Below are 25,534 nucleotides of genomic sequence, written 5' to 3' on the forward strand. Positions count from 1 at the left end.
GTTTTGTCCTCCCCACCTTTAATTCTTGACAAACCGAATAAGGACACTCACTACTGAATACTTTTCTAACTCTCTATTGCATCACAAACGCCTGCAGGGGCTTAAAAAGTAGCAAGCGTTCCCGCCCTTCCCCACAGACCGGTGTGGTCTGGGGCGGGCCTGAGCACCTGGATTTTCACCCAGCGTGCTGGTAATTCCTACACTTGTGTGTGTTTGAGAGTCATAAAGAAGAGAGGATGACCTCTTCCCGGAAGCGGGACTTCCATAAAAGAACCGTGGGGGGCGGGTCCCGGGCACCTGTGGTTTGGTGAGTCCCCCAGGTGACTGTGATGCGGGAGTCAGGGGTGGAGGCACCCGGAAGCTCCCGCGGTCTACACCCCAGCAGCGCGAGGAAATACCCAAAGGTGGGTTCTCAGGCGTGGGAAGCTCGACCCTTCCTGGGGTCCTCGGCGAGGTGGCCGAGGCCGCGCCTTACGCCGGGACCTCCGCCGGGCCATCTGGGTGGCCCGAGTTCTCAGCAGCTTCTCTTCCGTTCGTCCCTCGGCCCTCTCGGCGCGCACCCACCAGGCTCACCAAATCGCACACGGAGGGGCGGCGGGGAGCAGACCGAGGTCCAGGTCCCGATTGCTGCCGCTGGGGCCGCGCTGTTTGCCGGCAGACCTCGGCTCCCTGCCCGCTCAGCCTCGGCTCCGTTAGGCCCGGCCCCTCGCCCAGGCCCCGGCTCCACCAATCGCAGACTTCGCCCGCCGCCGCCGCACCTGCGAGGAGGAGGGGCCGCCGGCCGCAGCCGCCGGCCGGCGCCGCAGGCGTCCCCTCCCTGGCTCCCGCCCCTACCGCGGCGCCCGGAGATCACCCGCCTTCCGCGGCCCTGGCTCCACACAGGCGAGGGAGGAGGAAGCCGCTATGCTGGAGGCGGACATCCGGGGGGCCACAGACGCCGGGGCAGGCCCGCCTGCAACGGTGAGGTGCGGGGGCAGGGCGCCGGCCAGACCGCCGCCCGACCGCCGAGCGAGCGGAGGCGCCGGAGGCGGGCAGCCCCGCCGGGAGCGGAGGCGGGAGGCGGCCACGGCGGCCGCGCTCGGGCGCCCCTCGCGCAGCGCTCCATGCCCGTGTGGTGCTGCCGCTGCTCCCTGGCCGGTCATTTCAGGTGACTTCCTCGCCGGGGATGGGAGGGGAGCAGGCGGGGATGCACCGCTCTCGAGCTCTTTGGCCTGGCCGGAGTCGGGACCGGGGTGGAGGGCGAGCGCCTGGACCGCAGCGTTCCTACCGCCTCGGCCGTCCTGCTGGGCGTGGGGGTGGTGTGGGGTGCGGTGTGGCGGGGTCCTTGCCCCGGGGAGCCTTGTGCTGTTGTTCCCTTTTCTCGCGCTGGACCGCGCCGGTCACGGGACTGCGGGACCGGCTAGGCCCGGGCTGAGTCGGTTACGGCGAGCTGAGACTTCCCAGTAGTGCAAAGTTTTAGCGAAGGGATCTACGAAGTGCTTGCCTCCCTAAAAAAAATTATTTCTTAAAAAGTCTTCTAAATAATGTAATGAGTGGGAGGAAGGTAGGGAACTACATTTCAATGTCATCTAGTTACAAATAGATTCTGCCTTGGTTAAGATGTTAGCCTTGGTAAGTCGTGTGTGTTGTAGAAATTTAAAGAATGAGGCGATTTTACACTCACCTTATGGGGAAAGTTTTTAGGGATGATAAAAAATAATACGTTTCTAAAATAAAAGTATGTTTTCTAGATCTAGCACATTTGGTCAACACCTCAGTCATTGGTGGAAAGACCAGACATTAGAAACTGAATTTAACCCTGGGGTGAAGAATTGTTAAGCTTAGGGAATACCTTAGTACCTTGCTTTACATGTACTGATGTTCCAGAATAATTCTATGTAAGACTTCTTTCCTGGTAAAATACGAAATTCTGATCAAGCGTTCCTAAATTACGGGTTTTCCAGATAGAATTTAGGTAACACATGAACTTAGATGGAAAGAAAGGTACATCATTTCTCTAAATTTTAAAAACTAATATTCAGTTACAAATATAAGCAACAAATCACAGTAGTATGTGTGACTGTCATCAGTAGAGATCATAAATATGTTTATATCACATTGCAGTTGTAAATATAGAAATACTGTGTATACTTATTCAAAATTATAGTAACACATTACTGAATTTATTGAATGCAGTGGAGAAGCACATATACATATATATCACTTTTACTTTGATTGTTTTAATAGAATTGGTTTTCTTGTAAATCCTGTGTATATTTAAGAACAGTATTCAGAGAAGGACGAAGCATCATTCTATAGTAAAAAAGATGGAAGGCACAGAGAAAGTTCGGAACTTCTTTTGTAATAGTGATAATCCAAGCTTGTCTAACCTCTCAATGAGTTTAGAATGAGTCTCTAAGTTGTGGATATTAAGGAAAAATAGTTTCATATAATAAACTGCTTGATTTTAACTTTTAGGTAAATTTGTTGACTACTAAGACAGCGGTTTGAGAGTATCAGATTCTCTATGGAAAGTTTTAGGAAATAGGTTCCCCTAGTGAAACTTGTTAAACTAAATAAAGCCCATGAGAAACATGCGTTTCAGAAAATATTGTGTGAAAGCTATTTGACACCTTTTGATATACAGTGTAGAATTCATATTCTTTTGACTAACTCTGGGTCTTGAATACCATTTGCTTCCTGCTGTGCACAGAAATTTGGAGTAGGGAGTGAAAACAAAGTATTTGCTATGTTTTGGTCTTGAGGGACAGAAAGGAAAACAAGCTAGCTGCCAGAGATAAACATTATGATTAATAAACCACACTTTTTATTCCAAAAACAGTTCTGTTGTGTCTAAAGGTTTTTTTTTTTTTTTTTTTTTTCTTTTTTAATTGTTTACCAGCTCCTTCAGGAATATGTTTCTGATTTACCAATGCTATTTCTCGAGCAGTTTCAGGTCAGGAGTTCAGGTCAGCATGGCCAACATGGTAGAAATCCCGTCTCTACTAAAAACACAAAAATTAGCCGGGCATGGTGGTGTGTGCCTGTAATCCCAGCTACTAGGGAGGTTGGGGCAGGAGAATAGCTTGAACCCAGGAGACAGGTTGCAGTGAGCTGAGATCGCACCACTGCACCCCAACTGGGCGGTAGAGTGAGACTCTGTCTCAAAAAAAAAAAAATACAGATTATAAAACAGGTTGTGACATCTGTATTGTCTAACATCTGAATGGATAAGTAGTGAGAGAGCTGTCCTAATTTTCCAACGGAAAAAACATCTTTCGTGTTCTGGAAGATGAAGAGTGTGACTGACTTCATTTGTGGCTTTAGAACCTACTTTCCATGTGGTAGTATACATTTGATAAATTTTAGGATCATGGTTCCAAAGACTATAAAAATTCAGTTAGTAAAGCATTTCATTTTAGTTTGAATGATCATTTAAACAAGTGCTTGTGCTATAGTATAGAAAAGTCTTTTGTTGTCCAGATACTATGTCTACACTATCCTTTGAAATGTTCTCTGAAACTTTGTGCTGTAATGTTTCAAAACAAAAAATGGAAGGCCTCTAAAAGCGTCTTAAATATCAAATAGGCTTTTAACTTGCTTCCTAACAATATATTAACTAACTTTGCATGTAAAGTGCTGTTTTTTAGTAGTTGCTAAATGTAATTGTACATATTTTCCAATTTTAATTTGTGTCTCAAAGAAAAGTGGATTTTATTACTCAAAATAAGTTCTTGTTTTAAATAGAATATCAAATTGGAAATCTAGAGATTAACACTGTTCATAGACTTGTGATATACTGTGCATGTACTATAAAACTTGTACAGCAATACTGCGTTTACAACTTAAGCTCTAAATTTTTTAGAAAGAATAATTACTGAAAGTCTTGTTTAATTAATGTTTTATGTAAAACCATTGAATCACACTTTCTGTTTTTTGTTTCCTTGTTTTTCTTTGTGTTAAACCACTATCAAATAATAGGCAGGTTTACGGCAAATAGTTTATCACACAGTTTATACCAGTGGCTCCTGAAAAATCAGAGCAAATTACCTGTACTGTGTAAATTTAGATAAACTAATGTGTAGGAAATTTGAATAAACTAAACTTTGGTTCTTCATTGCTTGAGGGCTGCACACGCAAAAAACTACTAGACCTAATATATAAATTCAGTGATATTGCAGGATGCAAAATCAACATACAAAAGTGAATTGTATTTCTATACATTAACATTGAACAATCTGAAAATGAAATTAACAAAGGAATTTCATTTATATAATGGCATCAAAAAATGAAATACTTAAGAATAAATTTAATAAAAAATGCAATACTTGTACACTGAAAACTACAAAATGTTGAGAGAAATTCCATGCCTTTGCTATTGTGAATAGTGCTGCAGTGAATGTACACGTGCATGTGTCTGTATAATAGAATGATTTATATTCCTTTGCGTATATATCCAGTAATGGGATTGCTAGGTCGAATGGTATTTCTGTCTTTAGGTCTTCGAGGAATCACCACACTGTCTTCCACAATGGCGGAACTAATACACTTCCCCCCAACATATAAGCATTCCCTTTTCTCCGTAACCTTGTCAGCATTTGTTATTTTTTGACTTTTTAATAGCCATTTTGACTGGTGTTAGATGGTGTCTCATTGTGGTTTTGATTTACGTTTCTCTAATGAGTGATGTTGAACTTTTTTTCATATGATTGTTGGCTGCATGTATGTCTTCTGAGAAGTGTCCGTTCATGTCCTTTGCCCACTTTTTTATGGGGTTGTTTTTTCTTGTACATTTAAGTTCCTTATAGATGCTGGATATTAGACCTTTGTTGGATGCGTAGTTTGCAAACATTTTCTCCCATTCTGTTGGTTGTCTGTTTACTCTGTTGGTAGTTTCTTTTGCTGTGCAGAAGCTCTTTAGTTTAATTAGATACCATTTGTCAATTTTTTTTTGCTTTTGTTGCAATTGCCTTTGGCGTCTTCCTCATGAAACTTAGCTTATGCCTGTGTCCTGAGTGGTATTGCCTAGGTTGTCTTCCAGGGTTTATACAGTTTGGGGTTTTATATTTGAGTCTTAAATCCATCTAGGGTTATTATTTGTATGTGGTATAAGGAAGGTATCTAGTTTAGATCTTCTGCCAATGGCTAACTAGTTATCCCAGCACTATTTATTGAACAGGGAATCCTTTCCCCATTGCTTATTTTTGTCATGTTTGTCAAAGATCAGATAGTTGCAGATGTGTGGTCTTATTTCTGGGTTTTCTCTTCCATTGGTCTATGTGTCTGTTTTTGTACCAGTACAATGCTGTTTTGGTTACTGTAGCCCTGTAGGATAGTCTGAAGTCAAGTAAGGTGATGCTTCCCGCTTTGTTCTTTTCACTTAGGATTGCCTTGGCTATTTAAATTCTTTTTTGGTTTCATATGAATTTTAAAATAGTTTTTTCTAGTTCTTTGAAGAATGTCATCGGGAGTTTAATGGGAATAGCAATGTTATCTATAAATTGCTTTGGGCAGTTTGTATGAATTTGTATGGCCATTTTAATGATACTGATTCTTCCTACCCATGAATATGGCATGTTTTCCCATTCGTGTTACCTCTGATTTCTTTGAGCAGTGATTTGTGTCATCTCTGATTTCTTTGAGCAGTGGTTTGGGGGTTTCTGATCAAACTGACTTTGATCAGAAGCCTCCAAAGGTACAGGAGAACCTAACCTTTGCACCTACTTTGGAGAAATATCAGGGACACAGCAGAAAATAAAACATGTTAAATGCAGTTGCCAAGAGGTGTAAGCAGGCACAGGCAAGACAGCCGATGCATCTGGATCTGATCAGAGGCAGTAGTTGGAATGAATCAGAAATCGATGGATTGAGCATATAAAACTTCCTCACAAGGGTAGGCTTGCACTGTGAGAAAGGTTTTCCCTTAGTAGCCATGTCTGATTGGTGTCTGTTTTGGTCAAAAGAGGCTATGTAAGAGGAAACCAAATAATTGGGGTACAGGTTACTTTCTTTGCTTCAAGAAAGCTCTCAGTGTGTCCTGAGTAAGTCTGCCCTATCCTAGGGTAGATTGGGATTATAGGGAAGTAGAAATTCCTGTCTCTGCTTGATTCTTTTCTTTGTGTCAACCTCCTCTGGGATCAGTGAGTTCAATCCTGTGAGATAACTGATCCATCCCATGCTTGTTTATCATTTCAGAGTAGTAATAAACACACCCACTAGTAGGTACTTAATTTAATACTTCCAGACATTGTGGTTGTTGCTGACTGTATGAAGATAAAATTAATTAAGGGATTCTATTCTAAAGTAATCTGTAGTATAATGCAGAACATTAGCTGTGTTCAGGAGATACTCCATGTATTGCATGAAAATGTGAGAATGCCAAAACTAATTTCTAGAGAGCCAATTGAGAAAGAAAAATTGGAAAATAACATTAAGATATAATTTTAATATATTTTTGAAATATATTTAATATATTTTTGGTAACATAGCGAGATCCTGTCTCTACCAAAAAATATTTTTTAAAATTAGCCAAGTGTGGTGGCACACCTGTAGCCCCAGCTACTCTGGAGGCTGAAGCAAGAGGATCACATGAGCCCATAAGGTGGAGACTGCAGTGAGCCATGCTTGCGCCATTGCACTCCAGCCTGGGTGACAGAGCAAGACCTTGTTCAAAAAAAAAAAAAAAAAAAGGTGTATATATATAATATATATATATTATATATATATATATATATATAGTATATAATGGTAATACATTTCTGAGTAAAAATGTATAAACCTAATTTTCTTATACCAAAATGCACAATTTATAATGTATAAATACCATAACTTTTCTTAAAATATGTATGACTATATATTGTCTTTAATGCACTCACCTTTTAAAAAGAAAAATGTAGAGGAGAAACTAGCCCTTTCTAGACTAGTTTCAGAGAATTATGAACTCCCCAACACAATGCTGTCTTTGATCATGAGAGAGCTGCTTATTTCATAGGGACTTGACTACAAGATACTTGTGAGAGAAAAGCAGCTATTAATATTTGGAATTGTTGAGAAAAGCAGCTATTAATATTGGGGATATTTGGCCTTCAAGTTGGTATAGGTTGACATGTAGCGAAGCCATTAATTTGAAAGCATTAGTCGGAAGGTATTTCTTTCTTTTATGGAACGATTAAAATATTTTATGTCAAAATCAACTCAGAGTAGAGATTGATTTTTGTAAAGGCTATATTGACTATATCTCTTTTTATTCCCTTTTTTTGAAAGAAACTATAGTGACACTGAAACTGAAGGAGAGATTTTTAATTCCTTAGTGCAATACTTTGGTGATAATTTGGGGCGAAAAGTTAAAGCGATGCCATTAGTTGAAGAAAATTCTTTACTGGAAGATTCATCAGTGACTTTTCCTGTGGTAATAATAGGTAAGTTATTGTATTTTATCTTCTAAAATTACAGTTATGACCCTTAATACTTTTATAAATCTACAGTTAGTACAAGTTCTTAAGATTTTATTGAAAAGTGTTCTTAGGTGGTTTGATATGCTAAAAAACTAATAACCGAATCTTTGGAGAGTAATTGGTTTATCTGATTTTAGCATCTATGTTAAAATGCAGTGTCTTTTTACTGAAGAACTGATATTACTACATTATTTTAAAATACCTCCTACATTTGTATTAATTATATGACAGTGTCATGGTGATGTGATATTATTATTAGAGCTCTGAAAAGTGTTCTATGTATATTATTGGATAATACCTTACAACTTTGTAGACTTCCGATGTTGGTAGGGCAGATACAGACAGAGAAACTGACACAGATATTGAGTAACTTGTGCACGTTAGTAACTGGTGCTCAATTAGCAATGACATTACAGTACTCTAAGGTGATGTTTATAATTACTTTAACCACAACATCACTATTTTATATCCTTTGTAACACCTCAACAGATAGGCATATAAGATATTAAAAATTTAACTATTAATACAACCTAATTCAGATTTAGAAACTTGTATAATTTAGTTTTATTGCATGCATTTAATTACCTGTTGTGTATATTTTTCATCTAATATACAAACGCGAGGAATTCAGACAAGGAATATAGTGTGACGCTAACTAAGACAAAGGAGAGAGTTAAGGCATATAGGTGACTTGGGGGCATATGACTTCCTATGTTTCTTTGATAGTTTGTTTCAAAGTTAGTAGGAAGGGGAGAAAATTCATGTCCTCTGGCTTGTGGGAGATACTGTAAAGGAAGGAAAAGAGGAGAGCAAGATTGTTCTTCTATACTAGGTTCTATACTAGATTCTCCTCTACAGTATATGATAGAAATGACAGTTTTTGTAATAGTTCTCAACCAAGAGATATCAGGGACCATAATGTTATGTTTCATTTTCCCCCTTACGTCTAACCTTGGTTTTCTGTCCTGAATGAATGGAGGAACCTTGTCTTCTTGTGTGGCTAGGCTGTGGGAAGGTCAGAAAAGAAAAACTTAACCTTCATTTGCACCTGCCCACTCCACTCCCCACAAAACAGCCTATCCCCATTTTGCCTCAGCTAGCTGTGAGTAGCTTAATCTCGTGTATATTTATATAGTGTCATTACTGTTGACAATGGCACCACCAGCCTGAGCATAAAGAGCTAATTAATATATGTTTTATGTTGCTGCTGTAACAAATTACCACAAACCTAGTGGCTTTAAACAATGGGAGTGTATTATTCTACTGTTCTGTGGGTCAGGAATTCAACATGGGTCTTCCTGGGCCAAAATCAAGGTGTTGGCAGGACTGTGTTGCTTTCTGGAGGCTCTAGGGAAGAATGTTTCCTTTTCCTGGCTCCCTTCTGTAGCTTCAAAATCAGCAATGTTGTTTCTTAACCTTCTTTCATTGTCATGTCCCCCTTTCACCACAACTGAGAAAAGTTCTCTATTTTTAAGGACTCTTCTGATTAGATTGGGTCTACCTGGGTAATCTAGGTTACTCTCCATCTCAGGATCCTTAGTCATATCTACAAAGTCCTTTTGCTGTGTAGTAACATTTGCAGGTTCTGGGGGATAGGTCTGGGAAATCTCTGGGCACGGTGGATCAAACCTGTAATCCCAGAGCTTTGGGATTCAGGTGGGCTGGATCACCTGAGGACAGGAGTTTGAGACCAGCCTGGCCAACATGGTGAAACCCTGTCTCTACTAAAAATACAAAAATTAGCCGGGTGTGGTGGTGTAATCCCAGCTACTTGGGAGACTGAGGCAGGAGAATTGCCTGAACCCAGGAGGTGGAGGTTGCAGTGAGCCAAGATCGTGAGAGCTTGGGTGACAAGTGAAACTGTCTCAAAAAAAAAAAAAAAGAGGGCTGGGCCTGGTGGCTCACACCTGTAATGCCAGCACTTTGGGAGGCCGAGGTGGGCAGATTACAAGGTCAGGAGATCGAGACCATCCTGGCTAATAGGGTGAAACCTTGTCTCAACTAAAAATATAAAAAATTAGCCGGGTGTGGTGGTGGGCACCTGTAGTCCCAGCTACTCGGGAGGCTGAGGCAGGAGAATGGTGTGAACCCGGGAGCCGGAGGTTGCGGTGAGCTGAGATTGCGCCACTGTATTCCAGCCTAGGCAACAGAGCGAGACTGCGTCTCAAAAAAAAAAAAAAAAAAAAAAGATTAATTCTAAATATTTTTTTATTTTTCTTTCAGTCTTTAAGGCTTCCTATTCTAGTATTATAAGTTGAAATATTCCTCTGCTTTCTCTATTTCTAGTATTCTTATGGTTTTACTTTTCTTACATCTTTGAGTATATTTTATTTGGGGTAACATATTAGGCAAGGAACAGGATTTTTTCTTTGTGGCTAGCAATTCTTTCAGTTGATTAAATTTTTGAAAGGCAGAGATAATAAAGAAGTGGCAATCCAGAATAAAGGAATTGTTGATTCATAAATGGAAGTAGTTCAAGTAATCCAGTTTGGTTTTAGTTAAAGCATATAAACATATAGGAAGGTGATATCAGCATTTAGGACTGGAAAGATGGTCGAGACTTGAATGTGTGTAATCACCTGGCAGTTTCTTGCCTGCTGCACAGCCAAAACCAGTTCACTGAGACCATGGCATTGCAGTAAAGAGTTTGACACAAGGCCAGCCCATATGAGAGAACTCCAGTTATTCAAATTAGTCTCCTTATAAAACTCCTGATTGGTCGGGTGCAATGGCTCATACCTGTAATCCCAGCACTTGGGGATGCCATGTTGGGTGGATCACGAGGTCAAGAGATCAAGACTGTCCTGGCCAACACGCTGAAACCCTGTCTCTACTAAAAATACAAAAATCAGCTGGGTGTGGTGGCACACGCCTCTAGTCCCAGCTACTTGGGAGGCTGAGGCAGGAGAATCGCTTGAACCCAGGAGGCAGAGGTTGCAGCGAGCTGAGATTGCGCCACTGCACTCCAGCCTGGTGACAGAGCGAGACTCCATCTCAAAACAAAACAGAACAAAACGAAAAAACGAAACAAAACTCCTGATCCCTCCTGATGGCTTGGAGGTTAGAATTTTTCAAGGATAGTTGGGTGAACAGGGGACTAGGAAATAGGGTGCTGCTGATTGGTTGGGGATGCCATGCTGGGGTATCAAAAATGGTTCTCCTATACTGAGTCCAACTCTGGGTGGGGAGCCACAGGACTGGTTCAGTTGAGTCTTGGGTCTGAGTCTTGAATCTTGGGAACAGTAGAGCCAGACAGTCATCAGAAATGCAAAAGTCTGAAAAGACATTTCAAAAGGCCAACCTCAGGATCTACAATAGCGATGTTATCTGTAAGAGCAATTAGGGAAGTCACACATCTTGTGACCTCTGGCTACATGACTTTTCAGCAGTACAGAATTATAGACACTCTGCCTACATCTTAGCAGAATTCAGGCACCTCTCATAATCCTAACTTTGTGGCCTTTCATTAGTTTTAGAAAGGCAGTTTAATTTTGGGAAGGACTGTTACCGTTCTTAAACTAGAAATTCCTTCCATGGTTAGCTTTGCCTATACCTAGGAATGAGTGAAGACAGCCAGCCTTTGAAGCTAGAAGCAAGATGGAGTCAGCCATGTTAGATTTCTCTCACCGTCATAATCTTTGCAAAAGTTACTTCAAATGGAGAACACTGGATAGTCAGAAACAAACAACTAAGACCTTTAGAATGGAAGGTTAACATGATGAGGATTGTGTGTTACCAAAACTTATCTGAATGGAGTATGTGGAATGATTGGAAGTGGGTGAATCTCAGGGCAGAGAAACAGTAGGAGACTTGTCCTTTAGGTGAAAGTACAGGAATGAGAATAGCAAAGACAACTGACAGGATATGGGGGGCACACTAGGTTTAGAACCAGAAACTGATTAACTTAGAAGTTTGCTAGTACCATATTTTGAGATAGGATAGGGTTTGAAGGAGAGGGCACCTCAGTGAAGGGACTTATGAGCTTGCTTTTGAGCACATTATGTTTCAGTTATTAGTGGGCCACTCTGTCAGGTAGAGTCAAGAAGTAGAATGGAAATGTGGGATATATCCTTGGGAAATAGGTCAATTTAGAGAACTGATTTTGGATGTCAGTAGCATAGAGAGTTGAAGCCTTGAGTAGATGAGATTCCCAAAAGAAAATAAGAGAGAAGGCAAAGGTAAAAATCTCATGAAATATCTGGTTTTAAGAGATTAGAAAAGGAAGAATTGGTGAGGGAAAAGAGCCATTTTCAAAGTAGGAAAAAAGCCAAGGAACGAGAGTATTAAGATGCATGACCTACCCCTTTCCACCTTTTATTTTTAATAGGAAATGGACCCTCAGGAATATGCCTTTCTTATATGTTATCAGGCTACAGACCATATTTATCATCAGAAGCAATACACCCAAATACAATCTTAAATAGTAAATTAGAAGAAGCAAGACATCTTTCCATTGTTGATCAGGTATTATTTCTTACATGTCAATTTAAAAAAGTTGTTTATGCTGAAACAAGACTAGTTTTTATTTATATAAGCTTTGTTTCTTAGTTGAAACCCTTTATTCTAAATAACACCTTATATAATTTTTATTTTAGATTCGTAAATATATTCTGAGTTACTTCTGTTTATTTTCTTGAATTTATTAGAGCAGAGTTTTCTGAATTATTTCTTAATGGAGATTTAGTAGGTGCTCTGTGGTCAAGTTTGGGAGTACTGCTTTTTATCATTGGAGCATCATGGTAGACATTAGAATATACTATCTGGGAAATGCTGGCTTTTTTCAAACTCTATCTCCCTTTTGTTCATTCAGGACTTAGAGTACTTGTCTGAGGGCCTTGAGGGCCGATCATCCAATCCAGTTGCAGTGCTTTTTGACACACTTCTTCATCCAGATGCTGACTTTGGGTATGATTATCCATCCGTTTTGCATTGGAAATTAGAGCAACATCATTATATCCCTCACTTAGTTCTTGGTAAAGGTCCACCTGGTGGAGCTTGGCATGTGAGTATATTTTTCAGCATTTTAGTGTATGTGAATTATTTGTCTTGATAATACCAAGTTGATTCTTAAGCATTATTATAATGTTATATATGATGTTTATAACATTTTTATTTGAGAAGAATTTTAATGCTGTTCAGTTAGTTAAATATGGGTTTATTACTAGTAGCAGTAAATCAAGCCAAATTTTATAACTGGTACAGTCTTAGAATAAGCATGTCTCTATACTCTCTTACAAGAATTATGTAGAAGACATTTTATGAATGTTTTGTTTAATAAAAATTTAAAACTCACTTATTCATTTTAGACTTTACAGAATCTCACATATTTCAAAGCAGTATCCATTATTTTCTCACATTTTCAGAATCTTAAGTGAAAAACATAAAGGAGGTTGTATTAGTCTGCTTGTCTGTGATAACAAAATGCCACAGAATTGATGGCTTAAAAAACATACTTAGTTCTTAGTTCTCACAGTTCTGGAGGCTGGAAGTCCCAAGATGAAGGTTCCAGCCAGTTCAGTTTCTCATAAAGGCCCTCTTCCTGGCTTTCAGATAGCTGCCTTCTCAGTGTGTCCTCACATAGCAGAGAGAGAGAGATTTTCTCTTCTTATGAAGCCAGTAATCCCATTCTCAGGGACCCACCCTCATGACCTCATCTAGCCCTAATTACCTCCCAAAGGCCCCGTCTCCAAAAGCATCACACTGGGGGTCAGGACCTCAACATAAGAATTTTGAGGGTAGATACAATTCAGTTCATAGCAGAGGTTAAACCAGAGAACCAGTGAATTAAAGATTCACTCAGTACATTTCATTAGTGGGCCAGTGAGTAATAATTGTTCATCCTTCCTGTGTTCTTAGCAGTTAACACTGTGTCTAGTGTGTAGTGAGTGTTTATTTGTTATACAAATTGATGTTAAGTAATTTAGTTTGCTATGTTATAAATTACAGACTTCATGGGAACTTTAATATATCACATACCAAATTTTTAGTAGAAACTTCAGTTGGCTATTTGTATATTAGTGCACTTTTGCACATCTGAAAAGTTGTTTATGTTTATAAAATGATTGTTTCAGGGTATCAGGACATTCCTAGATTAAATACATCATGGGTTTCTTTTAAAATCTTTATTCTCTTTTTAATAATGAGTAGCAACTACCAAATTGTTGCTTTTAGCTTAAGTTTTATGATGTTTACTTTTTAATATCAACTTTAAGCTTAATTTATTTATAGTAAGCTGCATCCATTTAGAATGTATAATTTGATGAGTTGTGACAAATGCCTGTAACTGTGAAGCCACCAATACAAGATAAGAAAGAATTCTGTCATGCCCAAAACTTAAGTGTTTATATTTGCTGTTAATTAGTAGCATTCTTAAAAAAAAAAAAAAAAAAAAAAAAAAGCCATATTGTATTTGGAGGTGGGAAGGGATTTAGACTGCCTTCCTCTGAATCCTGGAGGGTTTTATTTATACTTAGCAGGAATGTGCAGGCGATAATTGATGTTTCATTTCTCTTCATTATGTATAAAAAACGTTAAAGATGGGATAAACCCTTGATTACCAACAACACATTTTGAGCCGTGATAAAAGTTAAAATATTACGCTAAAGTGCAGTTGATTTTTTCAGCATGTATTCACTAGAAAGGCTGTAAGTAAGTAAGATTTCAGCGGTGTACCAGTTGTTTGTGAGGTATCAACCTCTGTGAAGGTTCCTGATGGTTCCAGACATAATTACTTGATCACTATCTGCATTCATATCTTAATCTTACTGTGCTTGCCTGTAGTACTTATTTATCTGTTTATGCGAATCCATCTCCCTTGCTATAGTTTATGTACCATCCTAATTAACCTGAGGTCGTGGCTTAAGATGTAAACTCCTTGAGCTCACACCCCTCTCCCTACTTATCTTCATATAGTTCTCTTGTTTCCTTGTGATCTAGTTTCTCAGCCTCTTCTCTGCTTCCAAACTTCTCTCTCTCTGTGGCCCCTTGAACCAGATTTAGTGGTAAACACTTTGTTTGCTTTGCCGTATCTTTAACCTTCAGTCAGATGCTGCTTGTGCTCCCTTTCTTGAAAGCTAGCTATTTCCTAAAGGTACCATTCCCACGCAGGCCCTCTGAAGCGGAGCCTATTCATTCTCCCAGTAGCCCATGTCCTATCAGGTTGGCCTAATAAGGGTTGGTCTTCTCTTCACACCCTATGCGCATTGTTAAAAGCGCCTGTTCCATTGAACAGGTCATAGCCATTTTCTAGCTTTCTACCATTCCAGGACTGGTCTCCAGACTGTGTCCATTTCTGACTTTTTTGTGACCATGTTCCGAGACGGTGTCTCTAGTTACTGCAATCTGTGGCACCTGTCTTCCATTATATCCCAAGTTTTATTATCACCTTGAATAATTTTACCTCTACAAACATGACACAGAACCAAGATCTTAACCTTTTAGTTTCTTGGTCTCCTCATTCTCAACGATGTTGTATTCTTCTTTGGCTACTTACTCCAGTGGCTCCATTGTAGATCTTACCTCTCATAACTACTCAACTTGTAAAAACCTAAAATCTCCAATGTCTTCCTTTCTGATCACAGTTTCCTGTTCTTCAAGCTTATCACCCAGTTATGCACACTCTACATAATCTTTGAATACAGAGCGTGCTCCAGGCCGTGATCTTCATATTACTTATCCAGCCCAGCTTCTATAGTCCATTGAGTTAACTATTCTCTTTAATTCCCTTAACCCATTGTCCTTGTATCACATGGGTTTGTCAGATAGGCAGTTCATCTAACTATCCAGTTTATCTTTTCTTGAGCAGTCAGACCCCCAGAAAAAAAAAAAATACACAACTGTGAAAATATTCTCTACTCTCAGTTGGGGCCAAAACACTACTATAAGCTTCGATATTTCCTTACTAACTTCTTTTCAAACCTTTATCTCTTTTTTCTCTTTCATGCTGAGATAGAAGTGCTCTTGGTTCTTATTTTACAGAGAAAATGTAATCCATTAGGATTGAACTTTCACAATTTCACACTCAAACCTAAAACTTACACATTAATGCTAATTCTTTTTTTTTTTTTATCCCGTTATAACGGAAGAGATATTACTACTATCTAAGGCTCACCTTCCAGCTACATTGTGGATCCCTATCTTCCCAAGAACATTATTTATTTGATTTTCCCCATTTCTTTTATATCTTCAGTTTATCTGCCAGCTTCTATTGGTCAGTATGTAAACATGCTGAAATTATTTCCATCTTTAAAAAAATTTTAGGTGCCAGCTGATCTTCATCCTTTGGTTTCTAACTAACTTCCTGAAAGAGTTGCCTATACATCCTTCTCCCTGCTTTGCCTTCTGCTCCTTATTCACTCTACCTTCTGCCACTGATTTTCCATTGGAACTATTTTTTCTGAAAGTCAGTAACTCTTTTTTGCTTAATTTGATGATGAGTCTCTAAATTTATCTTTTCTGACCTCTGCAGCTTTTGACAGTGTTAATATCTTTCTTAGGTTCTCTGATTCTTCAGTCTCCTTGTTTTTCTTCCTGTTTGGTCACTCCTTTTCTGATACCTTTGTGGATTCTTGTCTTTTTTGTTGTTGTTTTTGAGACAGCGTCTCACTCTGTCACGCAGGGTGGAGTACAGTGGTACAGTCATAGCTCACTGCAGCCTTGGACCCCTGAGCTCAAATGACCCTCCTGCCTTAGCCTCCCAGTGCTGGGATTGCAGGCATGTGCCACCACACCCAGCTGACTCTTATTCTTTAAAAATGTGCTTCCTAGACCTTATGCCAAGCCTGGGTCTTTTCTTCATGCTCTTCATTCTCCCTGGGTTATCTTACCTACTTCAGTGGCTTGCATATTGATATTGATTCCCAAATCAGAATTCCCAAAATCAAAACCAGCCCAGGTTGCTGTTTCTCATATATTCCCTTGATTATTCTGCAGGTGTCCTGAGACTTAATGTGCCTAAAGCTAACTATCTTTATCATCAAGTTCCTTCAACGTCCTTGTCATTAAATGACATTCTTATGTAGTTACTCAAGCCAGGAACCTGAGAGTCTTCCTTGATTTCTCTTTCTTCAACTCTCATTTCAAATTAATCACCAAATCTTTTTCATTTCTGATTTTTGGGTCCATCTATTTTGTTGCTAATATCGGTCACCACTATCTTTCACCAGAATTACTGCAAACCCTTTCTAAATGGTTTTCTTACTCATTTTGTCTTCTCCAATCCATTATCCATACCAAAGCTAGACTCATCCTTCTAAATTACCTAAGATGTTACGCCAATGCATAAAACTCTTCAGTTGCTCTCCATTCATCTAACATATAGTATGTAGACTTTGTAATGTATCTCACCATAGTCCGATCTAGCCCTTACTTAGGTTTCTTATCATATTCCTCTTTTTATCTCTGACATTCTGTTCTCTAGCATGCTTTTGTTGGGGAGTCCAAGTTCATTCTCAGACTTGAAGATTCAGTAGGATTCACAGGACTCAGTAAAGATGGTGTACTTGTGGTTAAATTTTACTACAGTGAAAGGATACAGATAACAATCAGCAATGGGAAAAGTCTCACGGGGCAGAGTCCAAGTGTAAGTTTCTAGATATCCAATCGTAGTAAAGTCACAGGTGTGGTGTCTAGGGATGTTTTCTGTGGGGTCAGTCATATAGGCCAGCAGCTCCCATGTGACTTACCTCTGCCTCCCAGAGCAAAAACTGATATTCACATAAATCACATTGTTACGATAAACTCTCAGGGTTACATTGGTATAGCATCGCCAAGGCCTTAGCCATGCAAAACCCATGCTCATCAGGTAGAGTATTCAAGGGCTCAGAAGTTATTTCTGAGAAGGTGGCAGCCAAGCTTGGTCCTGAAGACAGGCCTTTCTTGGTAATGTGAAAGGTTGGAACAACGCAGGCCTGCTAAGTTAATCCTATCAGGCACAAGGCTGAATTTCTTTTGTCTTCTTGAAGGACATTCATATTCGCTGTCTTTATTAAGCTGCCACATGAATTTTTATTTGGCCTTGAATGTTTTCCCTTTCTATTGGTACACTCCTCAGCCCATTTGTGTCCTTGAAGAACCAGATGCTTTCTGTATGCTCCTACAGTACTTCTATTTAGTTTGCATCCTTTAATACTAGTCTCCATGACAGCTTGTCATGGCATATAGGTTACGTGGGGAAAAAAGAAAGGTAGGAGAAAAGAGATCAAAGCACTAGGGCTCTCAACCAACTGGAAGAACTTGTGCAGTGGGAATAATGTTAAGAAATTGTTGTCAGAAAGTGAAATAGTGGTTTTTTTAAGGTTTTAGAGTTACAGGTGAAACTCTCAGGTTCCAAATAATCTCCGATAACTAACACATTCTTAACAGCTCCTTTTATGATGATTCCAGGTTCTGAACCTGGTATCAGGGTTAGCTTCCCTCAAAGCAGGGTGGCAGCTTGCTACATTCTCTTTCTTGGGTGATTTGTATACAGTCACAAATGATGCTTCACAGGGCCTAGCATATAGTAAGTACTCTGTGAATGTCAGTCAGTTACAATAATAATAATATGTCCCATTTTCAAACTGGGTGTTATAGAAGCAGGGCAAGAAGTTAGGAGAAAAGAAGCCACTGCCTAAAAGAGTTGATTGAAAGAGATCATAGAGGTCAAGATATAATAGATACTTGGCCTTTGGGCTTTTCTTGCTTTGTATTGAACAAAGCAGAAATAAGTAGGTCAAAGGAGCTTGATGGCAAGCAGTGCCTCAGCATTGGGTATATTTCTCAGGCATCCACTGCCTATTTCTGTATCTTTAAGAGATGCTGCTGTATCCACATCAGCCTAGATTTTAGAATTATAGTTGATGGAGGGGGCAAAAGCTTTGTTGCTAATTAAAAAAAAAAGTTAATATTAAAATGGAAAGCCATCTAAAATTTTGGAACTTAATGAACATTTTTCCTTTCGTTCAAAAAGTGAATATAGTGAATTTTTGTTTCCCTGACATAATATTGTACATCTGAATTATGTTGATCATAGACCAAAGTTACCAACATTGTGGAGGCATTGGGTAATATTGTAAATCTGTTTTCTAAATGTGTAACTATATGAAAGAAGGTTGTTGGGATAATATCAAATGATGAAGGCATATGAAAGTTTATTGGAGTAATGTTTTTGAGGTAAGTTATCCAACCATTTAGGACTGGGGGAGCGTACCTTATCCAGAGTCATAATTATTGTAAATGAGATGGATTTGGTTAAAAAATAGACAAACAACAACAAAAATGTTACTTCTTGTTTTTTGACTGTACTTTTTTTTTTTCTTTAACTCTAATAGAATATGGAAGGCTCCATGTTGACAATCAGCTTTGGAAGTTGGATGGAGCTACCTGGACTTAAATTTAAGGACTGGGTATCAAGTAAACGAAGGTAAAGATTAAGCTGTATTAAAATTCTTTGGTGTACATTGAAAAGAGAATGTGGAAAATTTCAAAATATTTGTGATTTTGTCATGGCTGAAGAATATAAATGTACATGTCTTTCAAATAAAAATGTGTCCTTGAAACAGTGATTATAATATGCTAGTTTTCATTTAGAGATGTTATAAAACTAAGCACAGAGGTAAGGGATTATTGCAGATTGGTTTCCTGTGACTTTTTGTTAATCATGGATTTATCTACTCTTGTTAAATCATCCTCTGTTTAGTTGCTTTCTCATCCATCCATATATTATTTTTCATACTTTATGAGTTGATATATAACTTTATGCATATTTCTTATATGAACACCTAAACTCTGCATACCTAAAGTGTTTGACTTTTAGGGTAAAGACTGTATGTTGTATGATTGATAATTTAAAATTATGGATAAACTAGAATCTGGCTTATGGATGGCTAATTGGGTATGAAGGGACATATTTTTTTTAAAAAAGTATAAGAGTAGAACTGAGGGCCTGGCAGAGTGGCAGCATTTTGGGAGGCTGAGGTGGGAGGATCACCTGAGGTCAGTTCGAGACCAGCCTGACCAACATGGTGAAACCCCGTCTCTACTAAAAACACAAAATTAGCGGGGCATGGTGGCGCATGCCTGTAATCCCACCTACTCGGGAGGCTAAGGCAGGAGAACTGCTTGAATCCGGGAGGCGAGGATGCAGTGAGCCGAAATCGCGCCACTGCACTCCAGCCTACGCAATAGAGCAAGACTCTGTCTCAAATAAAAAAAAAAGTAGAACTGAGAAGAAATCTCATCTTGGAAAATTATAAATGTATTTATTTTAAGGGAAGGATCCCAAAATTTTAAAAGAAATATGAAAATCCTATCAGTCATTTTCAAGGATAGTAAATATTAGAGAAGAATTACTAATACAGAGAATCTACTCTAATTTGACTACTCACAAAAACAGTAAGTGAAGCAAGAAGTCACATAACCTTTGTTAGAACAGGATGTAACATTTGATTACTTCAATTCCTGCTAGATAACAACCATGTTAATTCATAGAAATTTTCCTTAATTTGAGGAAATTCAGGGAGAGCAAATTTATATCATCATGGGTAATTGAGATTAAACCTTTCAAAAAATTCATTTTAGATTTTTAAGAAGAATTATATATGGGTTTGAAACTTGAAGTAAAATTAGGCAGGTTGTACAGTTCTTGATCTTCGTAAGTTGGCAAGTGAAATTGCTTAACACATTCTATACTTTGTAAAAGGGTAAGAAAGAGAAAGCTTTATGATTTATGTACCAGAAGCATTTACTTTTCTAAATTATGAATATTGTGTTGAAGTGATATGTGCAGATGAATTTTGTGATAAATTAGGTTTAGTTGCTGCCTTTGCATAGTGTTGAGAGAAGACTCTTAGGTCTCTAGAGATTGGTGGAGTTTGAGTTCTGACTCTGTGACTTCTAGTATTGTGATCCTGAACAAATAAACTAGTCAATTTTCCATTCTGTAAAATGGAGATGATAATACAGCCATGTATTGCTTAATGATGGTGATACGTTCTGAGAATGGAGTCGTTAAGTGATTTCATTGAGCAAACATCATAAAGTGTACTTACACAAACCTCCATGGTATAGACTGCTATACACTTAGGCTATAGGATATAGCCTGTTGCTCCTAGGCTACAACCCAGTACAGCATGTTGCTGTACTGAATACTGTAGGCAGTTGTAACACAATTGTGTTTTTGTATCTAAATATAGAAAAAGTACAGCAAAATATGACATAAAATATTAAAAATGGTATACATGTATGAGGTGCCATACCAAAAATAGTATACCTGTATAAGGGCACTTACCATGAATGGAGCTTGGAGGGCCAGAAGTTGCTTTGGGTGAGTCAGTCAGTGGTGAGTGAATGTGAAGGCCTAGCACATTACTGTACACTAAGGTACACTTTATAAACACTGTACACTTAGGGTACACTAAATTTATTTTTAAAAAAGTAATTGTACCACAACTTTAAGATGGCTATGATGTCACTAAGCTGTAGGAGTTTTTCAGCTCCTTTATAATCCTTTATGGGACCACTGTTGTGTATGCTGTCCTTTGTTGATTGAATTATGTGACACATGACTGAAGAAGTAAAAATCGAAAGTTAATTCTAAATCTTAATTATAATTATTAAATTTTAAAAGAAAATTTTGTGAACTTCCCATTACAAGTTACAAACAGTCTCTGATTAATCATGGTTTGACTTAAGGTTTTAGACTTTAAGGTGGTACCAAAGTGATGTGCTTTTTATATAAACTATACTTTGGGTACCAATACAGCTGTTTTGTTTTTCACTTTCAGTATAGAATTCAGTAAGTCACATGAGATATTCAACACTTTATTATAAAATAGGCTTATTGTTAGATGATCTTGCCCAACTGTAGGCTAGTGTAAGTGCTCTGAGCACATTTAAGGCAAGCTAGGCTAAGCTTTGATGTTCAGTAAGCTAGTTGTTATTAAATGCATTTTTGACTTAAAATATTTTCAACTTACACGATTGGTCTATCAGGACAAATCCCATTGTAAATTGAGGAGCATACATATCATGAATTATGTCAAGTAATTTGTTTCTCATCTCTGATTGGGGCAGGGGATTTTGCTTGTTGCTTTGAACTTTGGAAAATGACATATAGACTAATGCAAGTTTTTCATAAAGAACAGTTATGTTTTAGCTCTGCTTATGAGTAGGAAAACACAGAGTGAAATGTCATCTATTATTTACCTAGATGTAAGATGACTTTGTTTAGCAAAAGACAGATCTGAATTATTTTCAGTTATTAGGAAAATAGCAGTGTATTAAAATTCATTTCAAGATGGTATATTTAATTTTAAGAAGCATAGATATTACAGTTAGACCTGCTCAATGATTGTCATGAAAATAATTCAGTTGATAGTTATAGATTATAATTGTGAGATAAAGTAGTCCAATTTTCAAATATCCACATTTTAATACCTTCATTTAATGAAAGTTTATCAAGCAATGTGTTTGAACAGACACTATGCATGGCATTGGGGAAACAAATGCATTAAATATAGTCTCTGCTCTCATGGAACTTCTTCCTCTTTTACTAAAAGTAATTCATGAAGATTTTGAACTAAAAATAGAAGTTTTGTTTTTTTTTTTTTTTTTTTAAGTGTTAGGATAATGTATAGCTAAGACAGTCCAGCGGAATTAAAGAACTATAAAAGCTTACTAGGTAGATAATAATCATGTAAACTGAAAGTAGTATCCTTATAGGATATTTGTCCTTTTCCTTTTTTAGGAACCTAAAAGGGGATCGAGTTATGCCAGAGGAAATAGCTCGCTACTATAAACATTATGTAAAAGTCATGGGTCTTCAGAAGAATTTCAGAGAGAATACTTACATAACTTCTGTATCAAGACTCTACAGAGATCAAGATGATGATGATAGTCAAGACAGAGATATTTCAACAAAGATAGAGAAGTCAAACTTTATCAAGAGAAACTGGGAAATTAGGGGTTATCAGCGAATAGCTGATGGTTCTCATGTTCCCTTCTGCCTCTTTGCTGAGAATGTAGCACTGGCAACTGGAACGTTGGATTCTCCTGCCCATCTGGAAATTGAAGGGGAAGATTTTCCTTTTGTGTTTCATTCAATGCCTGAATTTGGAGCTGCTATAAACAAAGGAAAGTTGCGTGGCAAAGTGGATCCAGTGTTAATTGTAGGTTCTGGGCTTACTGCTGCTGATGCAGTACTGTGTGCTTACAATAGTAATATTCCCGTGATTCATGTGTTTCGCAGACGAGTAACTGATCCAAGCTTAATTTTCAAACAGCTTCCCAAAAAGCTGTATCCTGAATATCATAAAGTTTATCATATGATGTGTACTCAGTCATACTCTGTAGACTCAAATCTTTTATCTGATTATACCAGCTTTCCTGAGCACCATGTGCTTTCCTTTAAGTCGGACATGAAATGTGTTCTCCAAAGCATTTCTGGATTGAAGAAAATATTTAAGCTGTCTGCAGCAGTAGTATTGATAGGTTCTCATCCTAATCTGTCTTTTCTGAAGGATCAAGGGTGTTACCTAGGCCATAAGTCAAGCCAGCCAATCACATGTAAGGGTAATCCTGTGGAAATAGATACATTTACCTATGAGTGCATAAAAGAAGCCAACCTTTTTGCATTGGGTCCTTTGGTTGGAGACAATTTTGTTCGATTTTTAAAGGGAGGGGCACTGGGTGTTACACGCTGTTTAGCTACAAGACAGAAGAAAAAGCAGCATTTGTTTGTTGAAAGAGGAGGAGGAGATGGGATAGCTTAAAGCAAGTTTACAAGTAATTAAAATGGACAGTTTGCTGTTAAAGATTTTTAATAGTGGTTTTGCAGTGTGCTGGCTTGAATTTTCTGGACTTGAGTTAACTGAAGGAGAGCCTCAAACTATAGTAACTTCATTTTTAAAAGTTACTAGAATTTGTTATCTTGATTTATATTGTAATGTTTCAAAGGTGTCAGTGTCAGACAAATAGAAACACTGCCAACTTGGTGTATCTTAAGCTTTCACTTAAACATTCTTTTCTTCCAAAACTTATTTTCGTGATCGTTTTGGTTATTTATTATACTCGATTCCAAAACAGTACAGCCTTGAATCTATAAAACTGTGCAGTCATTATGCCAGAAATTATCTTAAATATATAATGGGCCACCTTGCTGTTCAAAGGGTGGTGCAAGGTCCTGCAGCATCTTCTTCATCTGTAGCTTGTTAGAAATGGGCCCTACAGCTTACTTCCTGCATTTTAACAAGATCCCCAAGGGATATGTATGCTCATAAAAATTTGAGACACACTGTGTGTTAAATGAAAATGATATAAGGTATGTATGCTGGGGGTGGGGTGAGGGTAGGAGGCATTTACAACTCAGATTTTATTTATTTTGAAATTATCAATTGTATAAATCTAATTTATTACCAAATAGGGTCTTTTAAAAAATATTTTTATTGTTGAAACCTTGACAGGTACTTTATATTCTAATCATTTCAACAGTCCAATAATGTGTTATATACTTTGACATCCAAGAACTCACCAAGATATTTTTCAGAGATTTATTCTAGATTTAACTATCATAGCATTTAACGAGTCTGATTTGTAGTTCAATAAATTGTGGGTTGAACTACTTATCCCTGTGTGAACACTGAATTACTTTCTGTCACTGAAACTAAGGTATTTGGGTGTGGTAAGTACTTCTAAAATTGTTATACTGTTTGGGCATTGTCTAAATTACTAAAGGTTAAAATAAAAATAAAGTCAAAATTTTTCTTTTCCATTCCAAAGGTGTACTTAGAGATCTATAATAGTATTCATTGGAGATGACATAGCAGCTCATATCATGGTTTATTGGATTTATGTGTTCTAATTATCTTTATATAAGTGTGTTTACTGTCTGTGTTTTCACACAAACCGCTAGAATTTTTAATGTTAAGACAAAACATCTGAAGTTCTCCATGGCAAATTGAATTTTCAGTCATTTTCTCTCTCTCTTTTTTTTTTTTTTGGTACAATTACTTCATCTGGAATGTCTTCATTGAACTTCTCATTATTCTAATTTTCTTAGAATTAAAAGTGGATTACGTGGGTTTTTCTGTTCATTTTATTGTAGTATTAAATGCTTAGCTTATTACGACCATAATTCACTATACAAATATTACTGTATAGAATATATTTGCGTCATCAACTAATTGCTTCAGATGAATTCTTAGACTTTTGATAACATCACACCTAATTTAACTTGATTTTACAAGCTGTGCAATCCAGTTTTAGTTTTCTATTGTGATAACTTCTTTTTTCAAACCAGTTTCACATCTTAATGAAATAACATTCTCTGACTGCACTTGCTTCAGTACTCTCTTGCTTGCCTGTTTTTGACCTCTGCATGAGTTGGATTAGATGTTTTTCTTACTGTCACTTCTAAATAGAAAATGACAGTGTTATAAAAAAGGGAAGGATAAAACCTTTGACATCCCCTTGTGTCTCAAAAGTCCACATTTATTCAAACAATGGCTTTTTTGTGATGGGGTTATTTTTTAAAAAAAAAAAAAAAAAAGAAGACTTCAAGAAAATAAAGGTTCAGTGGAGCTGCAAATAAACCTGGTGAATCATTTCATCTTTGGTAATCTCCCATTTCCTGAGTTCTTCCTCAATCCAGGCTGTCCTGTATGGTATATAACATTCAGGCATTTTCTCTGATATACTATACTTTCATATTCTATAAATTTCTGTCCTATAATTCCAACACTTTACATTTTTTACTTTAGTATCGACTAGCTATTCATGGAAGGGAAAAATCACTAAATACTTATCTAGTTATAGCATGATGTGAGCATCTCCTCCTTATCCCTCGATGCCTGGCTTGGTGTCCGTAATTAGCAGATGTTGAAAGACTTGTTTACAAAGCAGAATTTATTTGGGGATTTAAAGTGCAATGATACAACAAAAAGATTTAATTACAGCTTCCAGTGTTTTGAGTATGTGAACCATATGCAACTACTTTTTTGAAAATCTAAAGTTTTATGTAATACATTGCTGTGGCATCAAATTTTAGTTGGTTGTATTAGTCAATAGGAAGTGGTGGAAAATTTCTAAATAAATTCAGCTATTAAATAAAAGCAACTTCCACTAAA

At 37.9% G+C, this 25,534-nt stretch overlaps 1 protein-coding gene across 2 annotated transcripts; it reads left to right on the plus strand.

Moving 5' to 3' along the window:
• Window positions 1-146: 146 nt before the first annotated feature.
• Window positions 147-25,534, plus strand: OSGIN2 (oxidative stress induced growth inhibitor family member 2). 2 transcript variants are annotated; one of them, XM_017867903.1, is made up of 6 exons: window positions 147-404; window positions 7,243-7,397; window positions 11,761-11,897; window positions 12,244-12,435; window positions 18,743-18,834; window positions 22,159-25,534. In XM_017867903.1, the coding sequence occupies exons 2-6, from the start codon at window positions 7,331-7,333 to the stop codon at window positions 23,180-23,182; spliced, it is 1,512 nt and encodes a 503-aa protein (XP_017723392.1). In that variant the 5' UTR covers window positions 147-404; window positions 7,243-7,330; the 3' UTR covers window positions 23,183-25,534. The 2 variants fall into 2 exon arrangements, with proteins under 2 accessions (XP_017723392.1, XP_017723391.1); XM_017867902.1 differs by lacking the exon at window positions 147-404 and adding an exon at window positions 831-1,147.

This window comes from Rhinopithecus bieti, unplaced genomic scaffold (assembly GCF_001698545.2).
Source record: "Rhinopithecus bieti isolate Rb0 unplaced genomic scaffold, ASM169854v2 scaffold_3856, whole genome shotgun sequence".
Classification (NCBI taxonomy): Eukaryota; Metazoa; Chordata; class Mammalia; order Primates; family Cercopithecidae; genus Rhinopithecus; species Rhinopithecus bieti.

What these genes read in the sequence shown, in the direction of transcription:
- OSGIN2 (XM_017867902.1), top strand. Translation starts at nt 1,104, where the DNA reads ATGCCCGTGTGGTGCTGCCGCTGCTCCCTGGCCGGTCATTTCAG. An exon ending in TTTTCCTGTGGTAATAATAG is followed by an intron (nt 7,398 to 11,760) that starts GTAAGTTATTGT and finishes TATTTTTAATAG; the next exon opens with GAAATGGACCCTCAGGAATA. An exon ending in CACCTGGTGGAGCTTGGCAT is followed by an intron (nt 12,436 to 18,742) that starts GTGAGTATATTT and finishes TAACTCTAATAG; the next exon opens with AATATGGAAGGCTCCATGTT.